This window comes from Linepithema humile, chromosome 1 (genome assembly GCF_040581485.1).
Source record: "Linepithema humile isolate Giens D197 chromosome 1, Lhum_UNIL_v1.0, whole genome shotgun sequence".
Classification (NCBI taxonomy): Eukaryota; Metazoa; Arthropoda; class Insecta; order Hymenoptera; family Formicidae; genus Linepithema; species Linepithema humile.
In genome coordinates this window covers 6591965-6612501 of record NC_090128.1, presented here as the reverse complement: position 1 = coordinate 6612501, position 20537 = coordinate 6591965, and the positions used below count along the sequence as shown (strand labels likewise).

At 32.5% G+C, this 20537-nt stretch overlaps 3 protein-coding genes and 1 long non-coding RNA gene across 7 annotated transcripts; 1 reads left to right on the top strand and 3 right to left on the bottom strand.

Annotated features, from left to right (window-relative positions):
- Positions 1-21: 21 nt before the first annotated feature.
- LOC105679694 (NHL repeat-containing protein 2) lies at positions 22-3790 on the bottom strand. Its single transcript, XM_012379869.2, has 10 exons — positions 3654-3790; positions 3294-3497; positions 2977-3143; positions 2694-2853; positions 2186-2601; positions 1861-2105; positions 1392-1617; positions 1057-1254; positions 865-978; positions 22-775 (listed from the first exon to the last, which is right to left on the bottom strand). Exons 2-10 carry the CDS (start codon positions 3457-3459, stop codon positions 365-367), a joined length of 2103 nt encoding a protein of 700 aa, XP_012235292.1. The 5' UTR covers positions 3460-3497; positions 3654-3790; the 3' UTR covers positions 22-364.
- Positions 3791-3972: 182 nt separating this feature from the next.
- Positions 3973-4881, top strand: LOC105679700 (HIG1 domain family member 2A, mitochondrial). Its single transcript, XM_012379888.2, has 2 exons — positions 3973-4349; positions 4574-4881. The coding sequence occupies exons 1-2, from the start codon at positions 4220-4222 to the stop codon at positions 4732-4734; spliced, it is 291 nt and encodes a 96-aa protein (XP_012235311.1). The 5' UTR covers positions 3973-4219; the 3' UTR covers positions 4735-4881.
- An 874-nt stretch (positions 4882-5755) lies between these two features.
- On the bottom strand, positions 5756-12600 carry LOC105679695 (rhotekin-like). 4 transcript variants are annotated; one of them, XM_012379872.2, is made up of 9 exons: positions 10547-11601; positions 9913-10460; positions 7486-7676; positions 7197-7406; positions 6891-7070; positions 6710-6804; positions 6432-6646; positions 6088-6358; positions 5756-5963 (listed from the first exon to the last, which is right to left on the bottom strand). In XM_012379872.2, exons 2-9 carry the CDS (start codon positions 10111-10113, stop codon positions 5761-5763), a joined length of 1566 nt encoding a protein of 521 aa, XP_012235295.1. In that variant the 5' UTR covers positions 10114-10460; positions 10547-11601; the 3' UTR covers positions 5756-5760. The 4 variants fall into 4 exon arrangements, with proteins under 4 accessions (XP_012235295.1, XP_012235296.1, XP_067217292.1 ...); XM_012379873.2 differs by lacking the exons at positions 9913-10460; positions 10547-11601 and adding an exon at positions 12305-12600; XM_067361191.1 differs by having other exon boundaries at positions 9913-11601.
- Positions 12601-19082: 6482 nt separating this feature from the next.
- Positions 19083-20205, bottom strand: LOC137001929 (uncharacterized). The gene is made up of 2 exons (XR_010891743.1): positions 19606-20205; positions 19083-19452 (listed from the first exon to the last, which is right to left on the bottom strand). It is a non-coding gene; the product is annotated as an uncharacterized lncRNA (long non-coding RNA).
- Positions 20206-20537: the final 332 nt, after the last annotated feature.

The following is a 20537-nucleotide window of genomic DNA, read 5'->3' as shown; positions in this document are numbered from 1 at the left end:
TAATTAATTAAAAAATCAAAATCGATTCCATCTCCATTGTTTTAATTGTAATGTTTAAGTCTGACGAAATTTGCCAGACATTCGTGAACAAAAAAAATGTACTTAAAACTCACAAAACATGGATATTGAACTTAAAGCAATCAAAAATCAATTAATTAAGTAACTTATTAAGTATTAAGTAAGTAAGTAGTACATAACATTTTACAGAATTCATATGAGTAACATTGCTGTTTGCAATAACCATCTAAATATATATATGCACAATTTTTCTATTTCTTAGAAAATAATATAAAATTTATACATACTATGCAACGTGTTTTTGTATTTTTCCACATATGTGCTAGAATCATAAAATTCACAATCCCTAGCCAATGACGAGTTCTTTTTCCTCAGTCACAACTGTCGGTGCGTCCACTTTACGTTGCACGTTAAACACCACGGATAACTTGAATGGTACACACGTTTCCGTTGTACAAGCTATTATGTTTAACGCAACGCGCAACTGATTATGCGCTTCATCTTCGGGAAGTTTCACCGACACGGGAGTCGACAGTTCACCTGTCAAGGAGTTTGTTGTCCACGTATCGACAGGTAAGGTCACGTGCCATTTTTGCGGTGCCTCTGCACTTAGTTTAAAATCATTCGAAAATACGATTTTGAACGAAACATTTAATTCTCCACCATGTGTACTGACTGCTGTATCGAAAGTAAATGTATGATCGATATCTTTATCATCGGTATCTTTATTCGAATCGCTATCGAATACGATGGTCATCTGAAAGATGAAATTAATATTATCAGTACAATGTACATGTAGAATGGCAAATAAATTATATTTTAAAAGCGACGCTAAAATATACTAACGGTTGATATTTTCTTGTTTTTCAGATCAATCATCTTAATAGAGTGATTATTAGTGTCCGCTACATAAAGAATTTTACCGTCTGGGCTGACAGCAAGACCGCTTGGTTCATCAAACTAAAAAGTATTTCACATTTAGAATGTGTGTACATACAGAATACCATCGGCATCATCTCAGAAAACAGAGAAACTTGCAGAAAATTCAGGCCCAGGTTTTCCATCGCCAAATAGTGTCTTGCAACACCCTGATGCATTAGCTACGCCTTTAATTTTATGATTATAAGTATCGGCCACATAAATTTGCTTGTTCAAATGATTCCACGCTATACCCAATGGATGTTGCAGTCTAGCCATGAATTTCTCTCCGTCTCTATCTCCGAAAGCATATAAGTCCTGTAATACAAATCGAATTTAAAACTTCTAACAAGATATTTGCTTTTGAATAAAATTTGATACGAGAATTTTACATATACTTATATATTTGTATGTAAGATAACAAAATAATTTGATATTATTTGTGTTTAACAGACCATTGGATTTGGATTCCCGCCACATAACTGAGATACTTGACCAATGTCAAAATGCAAGCGTCTGATAGTACTGCTTTCACTGTCGGCTAGGAAGGCAAGTCTTAATTCTTGAGCGACTGCGATGCCAGAAGGTTGAGCCAATCCAGCAGAAAGGGGATAAGTGTTGTTGCGATTCAGCTCTTCACCATTTCCGACAATAGCAACGCACGTGCCTGCCTCGTATTTTCTAAAATAGAAGGGCTCTAACTGAAGATACCGATTTTCTCAAGAAGCATAACTTAATTTCCAAGTAAAGAGAAAATGCTCCATTTATTTATTTTACATCTTTTTCAATTGTGAACTGCGGAAAGTCGAGACTAAGTATCACACAGGAAGCTAGTGCACAAAATTGAATTTTAAATTACACAAGCGTAAGAAATGACAAAAGATTGAAATGTTAAGTTAAAAATTACATAAATTAATGTCTTACTTTTCTTTCCACCAAATAGTGTCTTCGAAAAATAACGCCCAGATTTGATGAGTGCCCGCGTTCGCGATTAACAGGACTGGTACGACAACATCTTTATGTTCATGATGATATATTGCCACATCCCAAGGAGATGACAGAGCTTGTTTACTGCCATGTTTCCCGCCCACGCGATCATGAACCTTGCCTTGTGAACTTTGTAAACCAGTGCCAGCTATAGTGGACACAGTTTTCTCGGTCAAATCTATCTAAAAATCAATGTTGAGATCAGAAATAGCGTAACCAAGTTTTAAAGTATAATGGTAAAGAATAACATTTTTCTTCTTACTTGTCTAATAGCATGATTATTAGTATCAGCAACGTAGATTTTATCTTTGAGTAGGCAAACTCCTTGAGGCGAATTAAATCTAGCAGTATTGAAATCACCATCTTTAAAATCCTGGTTGCATCCGCCTATAGTATGCTCCACTTTTCCATGTTCATCGACAATCACAATTCTATGGTTACCACTGTCCGATATGGCAAGCTTTGTCCCTTGTTTGAATGGCAGAACTGCTAATTTACCAGGAAATAATAAACCATCTTTTGAAGATGGTAAAAGGTGGTGCGCTGGCTTCAGTGGAAGACTATGATTCGATATTTGATTTAAGGATTTGAAATGCGCAATTGCTATTTTTGTGTAGAAGATTATTTCATCTCTGCGATTTTCGCCCGTAAAAGCAGCCAGGAGTTGACCATCGGGCCCTGAAATAGATTTATAACTATACTGATGGTAATGGTTTATAAATATAAATTTTTCAAACTTTATAAACAAAAAGAGCGAAAATATATTGTACCCAACATAATGAGACTGGGCCAACACATAATTCCCATATCAGACCACATTTTTAATTTTGTATCATTTACTACAGGATGCATGATGTTGTATCTTTGTATAGCAGATAAGACATTCTTCGAGCTCTTTTCATTTGTAAACTTTGGACTGTGAACTCCAATCTGTGTAGAAAAATTATCAATAGACATTAGCATTTCCATTTAAATATTTTTATTTAATTTAATTTATTTAAAACAATTTTTTTGAATATTTAATTTTGCTCTCTTATAAAACATTGTACTCACTACAACAAGCCCCTCTTCTACAGAAGTCTTTTTCTCAACCTCTTCTAATTCGACTAAAACATGCATACAATTGATGCAGCAGTACGTAAAAAAGTCTAAAAGCACAATTTTTCCTTTCAGATGTTGCGTCAGTGATAAGCTTTCTGATACATTGAACCATTCCAATCCTGAAACACGATGATATGTTTTATTATACTATCTACAATAATTATTTGTTATTAGAGAAAATATATGATTACTATTTGAAGATATAAAAGGAACAAAAGGTGAGAGAAATATAATATTTCTTATAGTTATACAAATAAGAAAAAAATTACCTTCTTCAAAATCAGGAGCTTTTGCTCCAGTTTGTTTGAATTGCTTAATGTGTTTCCGAATGCGTTTCACTATTTCTTCTTTATGTTTGGGATATAGAGAAAGAATACTAGAACGCATCCGATTGCAAGTTTCTGTCAAATTCTCCACTACCTCCTTTGTATTCATTTTTGTGTTTGCAAGACCACACAGGCACAAAAGGGTAACTTAAAATTTTAATAAGATTTGTCAAGCGATTGTGAACTCTTGTACGTATAAAATTAATTCGAATATTGTATTGTCTCGAACGCATTCAATATATTTTATGTAAAGTTATATGAGATAGTGAATTTCAGCATGTTTCAGCACATTTCAACACTCACCTCCAAGTAAACAAGCGAGATACTATATCATCGACTATGTAATCACCTTGGCAGACTCATTGCGGTAAAGTAGTTTGAGGTGTTACCAGAGAACTGCTAGCGCATGTGCAGAATTTCTCCATAGAATTTCTCTATATCAGATACGCTACCTGGGCATCGATCATGTAATTTTTCTCTAGGAGCGAAAACCTGAAAAGTAAAAATTTCATGTAAATTCGACGAATAGAAATGTCGATTTCACATAAAAGTTTTCATTTTTCACGTTTCCGCTCTTACAGAAAAATTATATGAACGATGCCAAGCAGTCTTCCAGCGGAAGGTGTTTACAGGAAGGGAGAAGATAAGCGATCATTTTGATTATATGATTTTTTTTGTTACTAAAATTTAATTAATGCAAGTGATATATAATAATATATCATTTGATAGGATATCAATTTGATATAATTATTGCCTCATGAGATACAAATTTGTTTCTACTGTCTTGCACATGACAGTAGTATTTAATGGCATGTAGGAAATAGCCTGACACATAACAAAAAAAAATTGTTACCTGTTAGACGACGGATATGGCTGATAAAAAATTAGATGAATTGGATTGGGTGAAAATACGGGAAGAATTAGACGTCGATTACGTTAGCGAGACGATATTTGAGAAGGCGAAACGTAAAACACGAGAAAATCCATTGGTACCACTAGGTAAACTAACCTTCAATATATACAGTGTTAAAATAAATTCAGCAATCTTTATAATTTATAAAGACATGGGAATTTAATCTATAAAAAGGAAAAAATATACGTTTTTACAGAATACTGCACAATTTAAATATTGCAAGAGATTTCTGTGGGAATATTTTTGATTAAATCTATTTAATTATTAAAGATTTACCAAAATATGCTTTAGCAAGGATTTCTGTTTCCAGGAAGTCTTCTAACTGTAACAGCACTGACTGTTGGACTCATCAGCTTTTATAGAGGAAAGGGGCAAATGCAACAGTACATGATGCGTGCCCGTGTTGGCGCTCAAGCATTTACTATTATTTGCATGGTTGCAGGATTTATTTTATTACCCAAATCAAAGTAGAATAAAGTAGAATGTAACATTATATAACTTTGATTTTCGTATGCCATTAATTTCTGTTCTGGCATACTTCTGGTCTGAAATATTCGTATTCTTTATGTCAGATACAATGTACCTATGAGTGAATATAATATTGTTTTTATTCACTAATTAATGAAGACAGAATATATTAAAAAAGGTAGTAAAAAGGTAATGAAAAGGTAATAAATTTTTTTTTTAATATTTTTAAGATATATTTTTCCATAAAAAATATATCTAGCTACAATTATTAATACAAATTATAAATATGTATATATTTTATATAACAAATAGCATTATCATTAATATATAAGAAAAATAATATTTTAATAACTCCTATTTTTATTGATTTCAAGTTGCATAAATTAAATTGCATAATAATTTCCAAAAACAAAGTTAGATAAAGAGTATCTAAAAAAAAAAAGAAAAAAAAAATAACTCGATAAAATCATATTATTATCCTGGTTATATTAAATTCTATATCGCATATGCATATCCTTACAGCCTTACTGAATATTGCTAGGTTTCTACATATTTTTTTAATAAATTTGTTATATAGCAGAGCTATTTATATATATTAAAATTATATATATATATATTTGTTATTATATATATATATAATTTTTTTTTTAGCAAAATGCGATTTGCATTATAAAAATAGAAAAAATGAAAAATTATTTAATCGAAACCTTTTGTACTATATACCTTCATCCAACAAGCTTTTTTATACTGAATTATCAAATTGCGTGCGTTACCAATATACAATTTTCAGCTAAAATAATATTTTTCCTAAATATTTAATTAGTTATATATAAGAAACGGTTAATTGAACAATCTACATTTTTCCTCTCATTTAATTTCAAATTAATGTGTAAATTAATCTTAGATTGTAAAAGCTTGATATAAAAAAATTGAAAAATTTTAGTATACCCATCTTCGCGATTTATCTAGTATACTTATCAACTCGCGCTTGTCGGATATGCAGATTCTTCAGAAAGAATCGGGAAATCGTTATGCGTGTTTATTCGAGGAAGCAAAATGGGGCTTTAAAGTAATAGCACCTTGTTTAAATGCACCGCTGATACTCAGTGAACGTGAACGCAGGCTTGTTAGGCTATTCGTGGAACTACAACTGCTTAGACTAGTACTCGGTGTGAGATCAAAAATCGTTTGTATAGTAGGTCTTGTGGACGTATAATCCGATGAAATTGATTCTGCAATGAAAAGAATATTAGTTAAGAAACAGTCGATAAAGATTTTATTTGCTAACATTGTTATTAAATTCTATTTAATTATCCATCAAATTTTTAGCTTAGAGAATGTAATTTATAAATTTACCAATTAAAGGTGTTTCATCGTATAATGAGCCCTGTCTTTTACTGCTGATAAAAGAATTTCTTGTGCTTTCAATGCTAGACACCCTTTGGATAACTTCTGCAGCGTGTTTCCACCTCAAATGGTCGTTAATGTGTGCCAATATGAGCTTCAACCATTTTTGAGCTTCCTCCTTCGATTCAAATTTAATCAACAATGGTTTGTCTGTGCTCCCGCCATGGTTATTTATCAAAAGTTCTTTGGCGGAGGATTTGGATAATTGAACGGACGTTCCCTACAAGTTGATTGCAAAAATTACTTCAATTGAAATAATAAAGCGATCATCAGAGATGTAAGTGTCAACTAACTTTATTAATTGATATTACGTGCTCCGGATTTTGACCTTCTTCCGCATGCTTTTTCGATTCCCAAGTTTTAATGAAAAATCCTTGCAGGCATGCCCAGTAATGTTGACCGTCTATCTTGACATTGCCGATGCAGATTTCTTTGTTAATGCTCTCTGGCTGTGCCGCCAGTCGACAGCAGAAGTGGCCAAAAAGCGGTAAAGAGTGATACTTGTTATCTGCAAAATGAATGTGTTATGTAAGTATCACAAATATAATTTTTTTTCTTTTATATAACCCACCGATATTATTAATGACGAGGTCATGCGTGTGAATGTTATCATCCGTATCATTTAAGGTCAGTTTTGCGCGCGCTACTAGATCGAAGTGTGGTCCACTGAAATAAATGTCTGATACAGTGAAATGGCTTCTAATAGAAACTTCATTAACTTATACATTTATATAATAAAAATAGCAACTTACGATTTGGCGGAACTAAATTCGTCACGAAGCGATGCGGCGAGTTTTTTGCCAACGGTTTTTGAAATCGATGAATGAATCGTTTTTTTTATTCTTCTCGGCGTACTTGCGATACTCAAGTCCTCTTGCAAAACGTGGCTATAAATTTCTAAGACTAATTCGAACTCGGCAGGCACATTGTTACTGAAAGTAGATGATAAAAATTTTCAAAATTAAGATTCTTACATTTTTCGGATAATTTTACTGTACGCTTAGCTGCGCTTATATCAAATTAATAATTTAGTATAATGAATTATTATGAAAACTTACAATATTAAAACGTCGGGAAAACTGATATCTGTATGAGCTCTGTCAATGGGACACAGCAACGAAGTGTCGTGGATTTCTGTGCCCAATCGTGCCAAGCAAAATACAGCGAATCGACGATAATCTCCGCGATTTTTAAAATGATCGGAATCTCTCCACATCAGCGGTATTCTCAGATCCGAAATTGATAACTTGCCCGTACTTCCAGGAATGCTGAAAAACATATACGTTATCCAATTATGAATTGCGGCACGCTGCAAAACGACAATATTCTCTCGTAATTTCTACAAACCATGACTTTTTAATAGATTCGCGACGGCGACTTTGCAATTCAGCCATGTAAACTGACATCCTCTCGTTGGATGTGAGCAGCGCTTTGGCGGCTTCCAAGCTCTGAGCGCGATGTTTCGCAGCCGCCAATAGTCTCGCTGAACCTTCCCTCATTTTGATTTCCACCTCGATTTTTTGCTCGAGATCATGCTCCTGAAACACATAAATCATCAGGCATTTTAGTGATCGATTCGAAAACATTCTTATCAAATTTTATGCACACAAAATATTGTTCGAAAATTTTCTCGTACACTCGTGTATTTCAGAATGCGGTAATGTCACCACAGGTGTCCGCAGGTGTTGAATATACGAACGTAAACAAAAAAAGGCGGGCTATAGTTACGATCGGAGAAAAATTAAAGTATCAGCAATAAAATAACTGGCTAACTAGCACGTGGCCGGTCACGCGTTTACGGCATCGGATTACACACCTTAACGTCTTACATATTTTGCTAACTAATCGTTTTACTCGTTTTACGAGACTCCGCGAGACATCCATAGACCGAATTCAAGGCGTGCAATTCGAAAACTTGGAGTCGAACAGATATATCACAGATTTTATCATATATTCTACGAGAGTAGATTATTAGCTTAGCATACAAAATGAATAATAACCTGAGGAATCTTCTCATTCGTCTGTTTTCGAAGTCCCGACATGTGAAACTATAACTTTGTGCAGGTCCGCCGGTGTGCGATACAAACGTGATAAATGGAAATTCCGCTTCGAGACAAGCAACAAACTTCGCAAAAGCGTAAATAAATCGGCGCGGCTCTCACAACACTGGTGGCAGAAGGCAGAATCGGACTGAAATAACGACTCTTCGGGGAAGTGGACGAGTGCACGAGGGGGTAACGTTCACCTCGACAAATTGGTTCGCTTACGCTCCTCCTTCCACCCTCGGGAAACCACGCTAACATCGCAGAATATCGATCCGTAGCTTTATAGCCGGCACGCACGAGATCGCATCTATCCCTACGAAACGCATTCAGAAAAATCGTGAGTCATCGACGAGCTAACTTCTTTCGTATAAATTTTTTCTTAATTATTTTGACGAGACATTAAAGATCATGAAAATTCCTTTCAGATTTATCGCACTTAACGGATGTCCATTAATTTCCGCATTATCCCAATGAAGCGTACAATCCGAAAATAACGGACACATCAGCAAAATCAATAATGAAGATGAATCATAGCACGCATTGAGCAATTTCGTATTCCGTTAACGTTAGCGTGACACATCCTTACTCGGCGCACGGTCGCGGTCTATCAGGAATATATCATAGATCGTGCACTTCTGCCGTCGGCCTCGAATAGGAATTTTGCAACGACGCAAGGGTCCACATTTAATCCCTGACCTCGGACGCCAGTGCTGTAACGAGTCTTGATGAAACTCGTTGATGCGCGCTGTATGACAAACGAGTTCACGTAAGTACGATGTAACAATTCGCTCGACTAGAGCCTCGTATATTGCCCCGGCTTTGCCTTCACGCACACGCCGGGAGACACGTCGCATACAATTATTAATGCGATGCGATATTAATGTTAAGAAAGTTCTACATGTATCAAAACGATTCTCTCTTGCTCCGCTTGCACTTTATCTTCCTTCTGCGACCCCGTCGCCTCATTGTCCTTCGTTCCTACGCATTCCCTCTCAATATTACTTTCTCTCGCGTTGCCAACACTTTCCCGACAGCTTGTCTGCCGAAAATAGTCGCCAGAAATCCAATACCCCGTGCAGTTGTGCCCGTAATGGTCACCGCAGGCGTGCGACACGCGACGACGCACGCTTTGCATCTTCCTTTCTCGCGTAAAATCTCCGCGGTAAGCAACACTCCGTGTATGATATTTGCAACAAGTGCCTCGAGGTATAGAAAGCAATTGACATTAAATCGCTGCATTGAAACGTAATGATGAAAATAAAAATAAAATATACAAATAACAGAAAATATTTAATAAATATTATATATCGCGATACATTAGTAGAGTTTTCACACAAATTGTTAAACAACGATTTTGTCAAACATATAGCAATTTTGAGATCAACAGCGTTGAAACGCTGTTGAGATTTCAAATTCATTTGACATTGCCATTCGTATGTCCAACCGACGCAATATCACACACGACGTCTAAAAATACAACTCACGAGGAAATGTTGGCTTCCGTGAAACGCGCTACGCAACATCACACCATTTGCGTCCAATAATTCAACTCATCTTTACACAAATTTGTACATACAAAATCTTTCAGCAATCGTCAAACGATATATCGATTTGCGATGTTCGTATAAAAAAAAAAATACATTTCAAATGTTCTCGTGCAATATTTAACGTGACGGATGATAAACAATATTAATAAAGTCGTTGAATCGTAATCGCGTACGAAACATACCTTTGAATTTCGTGCGATTTGCCGAACGTAATACAGATCCAGATCTTGAAAGATGTCATTCTTTTCCGGGAGCGTTGGGGTCCTCGATCGCATTCGCGTATCTTCGGTATTTACAACACTGCATCCGTCATTTAGCCGGTCTTTCGACTTATTCCCATGCCGCGGATTCAATATCGCCAAATGCGGGAAGCAGGAGTCCATTTTTTTTCGGTATGTTTATTCGCCGTCTAATTTATATCATTTCATAAGCGAATGTACAGTTTTCACTTTGATGACTTGTGAGCGATTCGAAAGACGCATCGTCGCAGAACACAACTCAGATTTATCTCTGACGTTATACTTCGCAGAGAGTGCTACACGTGTTAGTTAGCGAGCAATTTAAAGCAGCCCGGTCTTGCGAATACACGTGGCCAGTTTTTACCTCGAAACCTTGACCCGAGATCTTAAACAGGAGAGAAGGTTGTCCTCTTGCTTCTTTCGTTCAAATGACTTGAGTCAAGGTAGACAGGGAGACTCCTCTTACTCCGAACTTTTCATCCACGCGTCTGCTGCTTGATAAAGAGTTTCTATAAATTTCAACCTTCACAAGTAATTTTGGATAAAGCAGCGAAACATATTGTTATTGTTATATTACTTGAGGATCTTCTTTCTCGGAAACTTCTTTTAATCGTTGACGCAACTGTGTCACACCGAGAGCAATATATAGCAGATTCGGATCGTCCTACGTTATTTCGTCATTTGTAAAATAAGTCGTGACGACTGCGCTTTCTTCTCCTCGCAATGCAGCAAATAAAAGATTTCGTTTCGTCGAGACTTCTTCCGACTCTCCAAACATTCAATTTGCTTGCCTCGCTCGCCTCCACTACATTCGTTTTTTTCCCTGTTTCCGGTGTTAGTCCACCTCCAAAATCATGCGTATGTTTCACGTCATTGGTCTTTCAGCGGCAAGATATTTTACATTTTACGTGGAGTTTCCGGTGTATATGACATCGTACGTAAAATAAAAAAAAAACGATAATTATCGAAATCACAATGTGATTTGATAAAATCGGTTGCGACTAGGTCAGACTAGATTACAGCATAAACGAATAACACAATCTACACGAGTGAAACAAAAATATTGGTGCTGCTGGTCGCGAGAGAAAAAAAGCAAAGAGCACCGCTCTCGAGAGCACCCGACTAATACTGAATGACGCTCGACCATTCGACTGTGTAAGCATTTAAGCATCAACAGGACGCACTAGCGCTACGCACCACACGCATACAGTAAATCAGCGTAGTGGTAGTCGGGAGGGGAGGAAGGGCTGAGACCACCGGCGCTAACCGACAATAGATTGAATAAGAGAGCGGGGCGAGAGTATGAGGGGGAAATCGCCCACGCTGAAGCATCCGCTGACTTTTACTGTTTGGCTGCGTGATTAGAGTAATTATCGCGTTATCTAGGAAATAAGTATAACACAATTGCTCAAACGATAGCACTATAAATGTACCGAATAGTGCTTATGCGTTTGTCTCATTACAGCAGCCAACGTTTTATTATCATTATTTCACTGCCTTACAATCTACAACAATAAGTATTTATCTTGTATATATTATCATAGTATGATTATATATTTATTAAATATTCAAGTGTATTCAATAAACCTAATCAAAGGTTATAATTATTGTGCAATATAGATGAAATGTCATATAAAAAATTGCATTATATCTTCTAGTGCATCAGCAATATTCGGTATGACTCAAAATATCTCTCTTATGTAAGATATATCTCAGGTAGCATATGTTTGTTTCATATATGTTTCCTAAATATACATGAAAACATTGGTTATGTTTAGGAAATGTATATGAAATGAACATATGCTACTTGGGATTTTATGCAAGACTTTTTGTAGAAAATAACTGATAAAATATATAGATATTTTGTATGAGGTATAACATAAATTTTGATCACATAAATAACTCAAATAATTGATCCAAATCATCTTAATGTAAAAGAATATTTTTTAAGTACTCTATACATTACAAGGTAGAGAAAAGCAAATAACAAACATATATGGCAAAACTATATTTTTATGTTCTTAGTTCTTAGTTAAACAAAAAGCTGATGTATTGGTTGAGTAATACAATGTTAACAATTATAAAATGACAGTATAACTGTTGAATAACGTTTATATTGCACCTCATTAATATCAAGCATAACCTATGTTTTAGGTGTTTTTTATGGAATTTTTAGTAACAGATATCTTGATTAAAACAGATTTAAGTCAACATTAGCTTCATCAAACGAGGAGCTAAAAAGTGTCAATACAGTAAAATGCAAAATAAATGAAGACAAATCCAAGGTACTGTGATAATTCTGTGGCAAAATCACAGAAATCTTAATTACACTTACCACATGGTTTCTCGAGTTTCTAATGCTCTCTCGTCTGCGAACTCTCGTTTGATAATCGTTCAGACAACACAAATAATTATTCTCCTTGTAACAAAAGTCGTTTAACGACTTTCGTGACGTTTGAATACTTTTTCTCCGCGGTGCCATTTTGTCATTCAATCTTTTATGGTATGCAGTTATCGTCGGAGCGTGAAAGCAGAAACGGCAACCAGTAAACTTTCATGGATTGAGATTAAAGGATGAAGGGTTATTAAAATATATTTAAAAACTGTTTATGAACATAATCTAGCAATTTCGGCATAATACATAATTCATTAAGTATTATGAAATTTTCGAATTTCAAATAGTTGCTAGTAAACTACTATTATTGCAAGTAAACACCCTACGGCTTAGTTTACACCGATCGTTTAGTACGCGTACCAAGTATTATATTCGTACTAAATCTGCTTCTCCGATTGGTGTAAATCGTATTAAACGACCGGTGTGAACTAAGCCATAGAGCTTACGATCTGGGCAGTTATTAAGCCTGCATCAGACTATGGCTGCGTTCCGAAATTCACTGCCAGTACTGAAAATCTACAATATACGTGACGTAAACCATAGATTTACAGTACTGGCAGTGAATTTCGGAACACAGCCTATGCAACTTGTTTCAGCAATTCACAAACGATCTAGTAAACTATTAAAAATGCACCATACAACACAGTATTTTTAGCATTTTTAATAATAATAGATCAAAATCCGTTTAATCGAAAACGCTATTAAGTCAGTACAAGAAGACCAGGGCTGCGTTCCGTAAAGCGCATATGCACGCGTGTATCTATAGCATGCGTTATGTGTACTATAGCCGAGAGCACAAGCTTTTACATAAAGCATAACGCATAAGCATAAGGAAATTGATTGGTCTATATATAAGCATAAGCAAATGCATAAGGAAATGGACCAATCAATTTCCTTATGCTTATGCGTTATGCTTTATGTAAAAGTCTGTGCTCCGGCCATATGGCTGTGTTCCAAAATTCACTGCCAGTACTGAAAATTTACAGTTTACGTAACGTATATTGTAGATTTTCAGTACTGGCAGTGATTTTCGGAACGCAGCCTATAAGTACATGCGCACATATGCACTTTACGGAACGCAGCCCAAAACGTTTATACACTCGAGTCGTAGTCACTGAACTATATATATACTAAAATGGGTACTGAATCGCTTGTCGCCGAGAGAGAACCACATGTCGTGTCTTGCTGTCCTTTTACGTACAGTCAAGTTCGAAACTTTTGACTGTTGTTTGACGGAGTAGCAGGTACATACAAGGTTTGTTCGCGTCGCAATGCTTCAACATGCAGGGCGGATTTCCCATTAGACTGGATAGGCTATAGCCTAGGGCGGCAGATTTTAGAGGGCGACAAATTTTTAATATTTGAATTAAAAAAAATTTATTAACACTTGATTTATATTCAAAATACATTCTGATTTTCATAAAAAGAGTCATAATATAAATATGTTCGTGATCATTACTGTTAAAGAGTGTATAAAGTGCTATTTTTTTCGGCGTTTTCGGCGAAATTTATTTCCCGTTTTTCTTCTCCAATTCTCAACCGATTTTGCTGAAATTATGAGGAAAGAATAGCGTTGATAGCGCGCAGTTATGACGTATCACACTACCATTAATGACGTCATAATTGCGTTTGGTAGCACTACTAGCTAGCTCCGTGAACAGTCGATAGCGCTAAATAGCGCTAATAGCGTCTCCCCGAACGCACCCTAAGCATGCGTGTTGTCTGGGTACTAATAGATAGACGAGAACAAAAATCATGATATATAATGAAATAAATCTACACTACCTTAAGTACATTAAAAATACAAAAATTAAATTTCGACGCAGTTATAATATTGTATATATAATATTTTAAAATAAAAATTAATATTTTCTGTGTGCAATAAAATTAATCATTTATAAAATAAAATATTTAATTCATTCAACTTTTATATTGACTGACTGCGTAAAAGCGTTATTTCTTTACAATATGATACAAATAATATACATTTAATAACAAAATTCTATCAAGAGAACGGGCCATAAGTTATTAAATTGTTAAATTATTGTTAGATGTTTGCGCACGCCTTTGTGTTTTTATTTTAATTCATAATCGTATCGGTTATTAACATTATTGTCTTTATTACACATCAAAGAATGCAAATATCTGCGTTTTTCAAAATTTATAGTATTAGAAATATTAATAATAATATTAAGATGTTAAAACTAATTAAGAATAAAAACTAATTAATTTCAAATATACAAATATTATTTGTTAAAAAAGAAATTATAAAAGTTATCGATATATGATTATATGTGAGCAACAAGTGAATTTGTCGTCTTGTATTGCTTCAAATAATTCACTTTCATTTTCACTTATGTTAGTATGCTGTTGAAGTTTTGGCATAGTCTACGGTATTCCCAATCTCGTTTCTTTATTTTTCTTTTAACAACTTCAACTATTTGTTTTGCATAATGATGCGTTACGTAATCAGTTAACTGAAACAAATTATTCCAATTATATCTATAAATATAAAATTTTTTACATTGCAGTTTGGCAGAACGTAATTTACAATACATAATATATTCCATATTAAGTATGTAAAAAAATATAATATAAAATATATAGATATAAATATGTTTCATATTTAGAAGACGATAAATGACTCTAGCTGAAGGTGGGATAAAATGGATCACAGGGCCCAGACAGCACACATGTCCAAAATACATCCAAAGGATATCCAGAGGACGTCCTGTCGTCCCAAAAACGTCTTCGGGATATCTTTTGGACGTCTTTTGGATATGTTGTGCTGTCTGGGGGTAAAATGGTCCCAGATTTTGTTAATGAGGGCCTCTAACTGCTGGATGAACACAAAATAAGCATTTTTTGAATATTTTTAACTGTTAAAAAGTTTCATTATTATACCATAAAACTATCGTGAGTTATTTGCAAAGAAACGTCAAATTTTTGCAAATAGATCTCGTGATTTAATTTCTTAACATTGCATTTTGAGTGCTATTATTGTAAAATTTAATATTTAAAAATTTTTTATCAAGTCCCTTTTTTCTGGTTATTTAAAAATAATATTTTATTAACTACATTTTAAAAATAATTTTAATACAAATAAATAAAAATAAGTTAATATTGATGTTGTCTTGTGGGGTAAAATAGACAAGTTTAAATATTAGTATTAGTAAATAATATTTTTCTGGTTATATTTGCTTTGAGTAGACATATATTTTATAGATTACATGTTCAATATATTGTCTAAAGATTTACTTTTTTGTTCTGAGGAAATAATTTTTGATGATATACAACTATCAAAATCAAAGAGACGATCCCATCCTATTATACCAATCTACTTATTTTTTACCTTTATAAAGCAAAATTAAAACATCTCTTTTTTTTTATTAACAGTTTCTTGTTTTTTTTTCACGAGATTGTTCATTTTTCCGCACGTGGGATAAGACGGACTAAAATTAGTCTTATAAAAATCTTAATAACAATTGTAAATTTATATAATAAATAAATTATTAATATAAACATAATATAATAAATAATATAATAAATATAATATAATATATATAATATAATAAATAAATCATTAACATAAAAAATATGGCCATTTTTTTAGGTGTAGTCCGTTTTACCCCAACTTCCCGTATTAGTGTAAAGTTCAAAATATATACCTTTGTTATGAGGACTTTGTTACTCATATTTGTAATAGCTACGATTAATATTGCAATTATGTCATTTTTTCTACAAAACAAAGTAAAAACCAATAAATTTATTAAATAAATATAAGATATGTTAAAATAATTAATTATTATAATATATATTAAAGATTAAGAGATGTAAGTACAGAGATATATTAAAAATATATTATTACCTATTTGAACTGAATGTTATATTTGCAAAATTTTCAAAAAGAAAAGAAAGCACTTTATCATTTTCTGCATGTTTCTCAATAACACTAAGAAATGCGCTAGCACGTACATTTCCTTGTAACTGATTTTCTTTGGAAGCATCTTCGTGTGCTAGTAGCGACAAATACAGCAAAATAACATAATCACTTTTAGTGCAAGTTAGGTATTCCAAATATCTATTATCATTCGTTGCTTGGAATCTCAACAGCATTGATGCATAATGCTTGTCTATTATTATTAAATCTTGAGATTTGTTTATTTTAAGGTTTGTAAGCTCATCGAAACCATAACAGTATATCCATTTTTCTCCCGTTCTCAAAATACTACATTACAAAAAAAAAATATTTTTTACTACAAATTAACTAATATTGTGAAAAGTTAATAATAAAAATATTTATCCAGTATAATGCAAAAATGCATCAACATTTTGATTATATGAATATTTTGGTTATAAAGCGGCTTACCCGCTATGTTTATCATTGTCAAGGTCTCGACTTAGAATCTTAGCAGCTTCTTTTCGGCAGTCAATAACGTTAAGCATACATGCCCATTTCACAGCTTCTTCTCTTAAATATACAGTATCAATAAGTAGATTGTCACTCTGATTGTGTAAGTATCCTATTTTTTCAAGAAGTGGCAACATCATGTCTCCCATTTGTAACTAAAAATTGGTTAATTTCAATTAAACACTGCTGATTGTTTTTTTTTAATGTGCAGTATCTAATAAGAAACTCTTTTTTATAGAAATCTATCATTACCTACCTTTGCGTTTATACCATAATCAAGTGGAAATCTACACGATATGGATTCGAAAACTTTAAACATAGGATACCATGTTACGAAATTCATATCACGTAACACGGATTTCGTAAATTCCCAAAACGTTTTGTAATTGAATTGTTTTTGTAACAAGAGATAAAACGCATCATCGATTAATTGAGCGCGGTTGAGAACATGTATTTTCGTATAGTTTTCAGAATTTAAGAAGTGGATAAGATTGTACCAGGTTCTCTCATCGTAATTGACACGATAGTATCCTATTATACAAAAGAATAATTGTTTTAATCATGACGGTATATTAACGAAGAATTTATTAAAAAGTTACACACACAAAATCGCGTTTTTATCTAAATATCTTTTCTAATTACTTATTTGTTAACAAATTGTTTTAAAAAAATTGTATAAAACACGTCTAATACAAATTTTCTTTAAATTAGTAATTAACTTTGAAAATTAAGTTGGGCACAAAGTTTTCAAAAATTTGTATGTAATGATAGCTACATATTTAACCACCAGTTTTCAATAATTGTGTCAATTAAACTGAAAGATTATCAATAGACGAGAAGTAAAGCAAATTTTTAATAAAACTTTAATTACGTAAAGAAAGAGAAAGCATACTTATATTTATTATTCAATATTTACCAGTTTGTTTTATATTGAGTAAAACAAAATCGTTTTTGTCAATCACTGGAATTACGCGCCTCAAACTATGCGAGGTCAGCCAGAACAATCTATCACTAATGTCATAGTTAACAGACAATTGCGTCGTATATGTTACAGGTATCCAGTTTTTTGTTTTCTCATTAGCTTTTAGATAGCGAGATAGAATGAAATCTATCGCTATACTCGAATTTTCATCATTTCGTGTCATGTTCAGAACAGAATAATACTTCTTCGTTATCCAACTTTTTATTATATTTTTTAAAAATAGGTGGGGTTCATGACTTGGGAGTTTAGCTTTGTGAATAGTTTCCATAGTGGTCCATAAATCATCTGGTGTTGTGGTGCTTGAATAATTACAATTAAAAAGTTAAAAATGATTTAAAAGTAAACTTCTTTTATAAAAAATTATAAAAAAAATTAATATGACTACTTAATTTAATTTATTAAATATTAATTTATGTGAACATTATTAGTTATACGTTTGACATAATACGGTATATATGAAAGGTGTCTCTTTTCACAGACTACGAAATGATCCCTTTTTGTTTAGTGCAATCTTTAAGTCGAATTAAATTGCTTTAATAAATGGTCTCTCGACGGAAATTATTATTAAACAAAACATGTTAAGTGTTTATTTTTAGACCTATGTCTTTATATTTAATCTTTAAATTTATTAATGTAAATAGAATATTTACATTTTTAATAAAAGAACGAATAAGATTAGATTTACTCATGATTGCAAATATCAGTTTTTAAAAATTGTTGAAGTTTTATTATTTGACTTGATTATACCGTTTATATTAAAGTATATTTTAATTTCAAAAGATCACATAAATTTTTGGAAAACTTTTAGATCAACGAAACTCTACAGCATTGAAACAGTTTTTGTCTTTGCTCTGTATGTTATAGCAGAATGCAAACACGTTATTTATGCAATGTTTAATTTTTCTATGTAATTGCTATAGTACCTATATATTAGCACGGAGAAAATTTTATATCAAAAATTACTATGTACGATAGTAGCCGTGGACCATGAAAGAATTATAAAAATTTTTACTATGTTTTTCACATGTGAAACATAGTGAAAATTTTCGGTCCGCAGCTTCGTAGTCCGTGGTTAATGCCGTACATAGTAATTTTTGATATAAAATTTTCTCTGTGAGGGCATTATTACTCACTGTTCATCGATATATTGATAGATACCAGTCCAAAACACATCTGGAATTAGATGGTATAACATTCGCCATATTATGAATGCTATGACAAATTAAATGTTTGTATTATTTAATAAAAACTTGTTATACTTTTATTATTATTTTTATATACATATAAATAAAAATTAAATTTGTTTATAGTTATATTTTCTTAAATTTTTTTCTTAAATATTTTTGAATTTAATAGCAAAACATTTTTTTATTTATACTTATTTAAATTATATAAAAAAATTTAATTTATATTTGATTAATCATACTGTAATACAACTAAAAAAATTTTTATTAGATTTTTTAAATTTATAAATATAAGTACACTTATTACATTATGTTATATTTACTTTACAAAATAAAGTGGTAATCATATATAGTTGTTTTGTCATATATTTTACAACTTACATTTCATATTGTTTAATGGAAGCACTAATGAGTTAGCTTCAGAAACTGTGGTAGAAGGAGTATCGTAATGAAAAGAATCTAGTTGTGTTTGTATGACCATTAAATCCATCATGTAATAATCTTTGAATATCTGGAAAATTTGATATGTTAAAATTAACATTTAATTGAAAAGTCATTGCATCAGCAACATGCATTTAGCGCTGTCGATCGCTGCTTTAAGCTTTTGCTTGTTTGTCATAAAATAAAAAATGTATATATTATTTTCAAAGATGTGTAATACAACCTCATTCAAGATGTACGCTCCGAAAAATGAAGCAAAACCTTCTTTTGACCAAAGTAATACATCATAAGACCAAAGAAATGCCAATTGTCGCGCTATCATATGTACAATTTCCCTTCTACGAAATAGGTGATCAAGTGTCTCATCAATAATATCCACTTCTCTAAAAAACATTTTCAAGCAACATACTTACATTGAAAGTTTTTACTAATTGCACGAAAGATTTATATATTATTTATAAAATTGTGTGTTGTTATTTATACTTCTTGTTAATTGCCAATACTTTATCATTTGTCTATGAAATAAAGTGTATGTAATAAATGTTTACTTACATAATTGTATACAGAAAATATTAAGAATATTCACAAAAAAAAATAAAAAAGAATTTGACACATTTCGGCAATAGTAATGTCATGAATAAAAATAAACTCAATATTTAAAGAAGACTTTCGATGAGTCAACTTAATATTATTGATGTAATAAAAGATTTGTAGCAATCGCTTGATTTGTGCACAGTGAAACGTATACAGTTATTTTGCATGTTTTCAAGAGTAAAATCTCAGTTAAAATATGATTTGACGTAAAGAATAATTATTTTAATTTTCCATTTAAAATGAAAGCAAAAGTAATTTTTTACTGTTGTAGTACAAGTAACATTGTATGAATTTTGATTGTCTTTTAATTTACACATCAACATGTGAAAATATGTTTATCTTTTAAATATTACCTTGGGAAAAGAAGTCCATATGTCGCAACGTTATCATCTTGTGAATGCCACAATACAACAATATCCAATTTTGATAATCCCATTGGGTATTTTAGTATAAAATAGGACACAATCTGTTCCATAATCTTTTTTGCGTAATCAACACGTTGCCAAGCCCTTGGTCTGCACCATATGGTAACATTTGTATTCTGAGCAATTGTACGATTAG

Excerpts from the sequence above, each read along its gene's own strand:
- LOC105679694 (XM_012379869.2), bottom strand. The coding sequence starts at position 3,459 with ATGAATACAAAGGAGGTAGTGGAGAATTTGACAGAAACTTGCAATCGG. Across the intron at positions 2,602-2,693 it reads GCCCAGTCTCATTATGTTGG|GGCCCGATGGTCAACTCCTG; the intron begins GTACAATATATT and ends AATCTATTTCAG. Across the intron at positions 2,106-2,185 it reads ATAATCATGCTATTAGACAA|ATAGATTTGACCGAGAAAAC; the intron begins GTAAGAAGAAAA and ends ATTGATTTTTAG.
- LOC105679700 (XM_012379888.2), top strand. The coding sequence starts at position 4,220 with ATGGCTGATAAAAAATTAGATGAATTGGATTGGGTGAAAATACGGGAA. Across the intron at positions 4,350-4,573 it reads AAATCCATTGGTACCACTAG|GAAGTCTTCTAACTGTAACA; the intron begins GTAAACTAACCT and ends TTCTGTTTCCAG.
- LOC105679695 (XM_067361191.1), bottom strand. The coding sequence starts at position 10,113 with ATGGACTCCTGCTTCCCGCATTTGGCGATATTGAATCCGCGGCATGGG. Across the intron at positions 7,071-7,196 it reads TTTCCCGACGTTTTAATATT|TAACAATGTGCCTGCCGAGT; the intron begins GTAAGTTTTCAT and ends ATCTACTTTCAG. Across the intron at positions 6,805-6,890 it reads GAATTTAGTTCCGCCAAATC|TGGACCACACTTCGATCTAG; the intron begins GTAAGTTGCTAT and ends CATTTATTTCAG.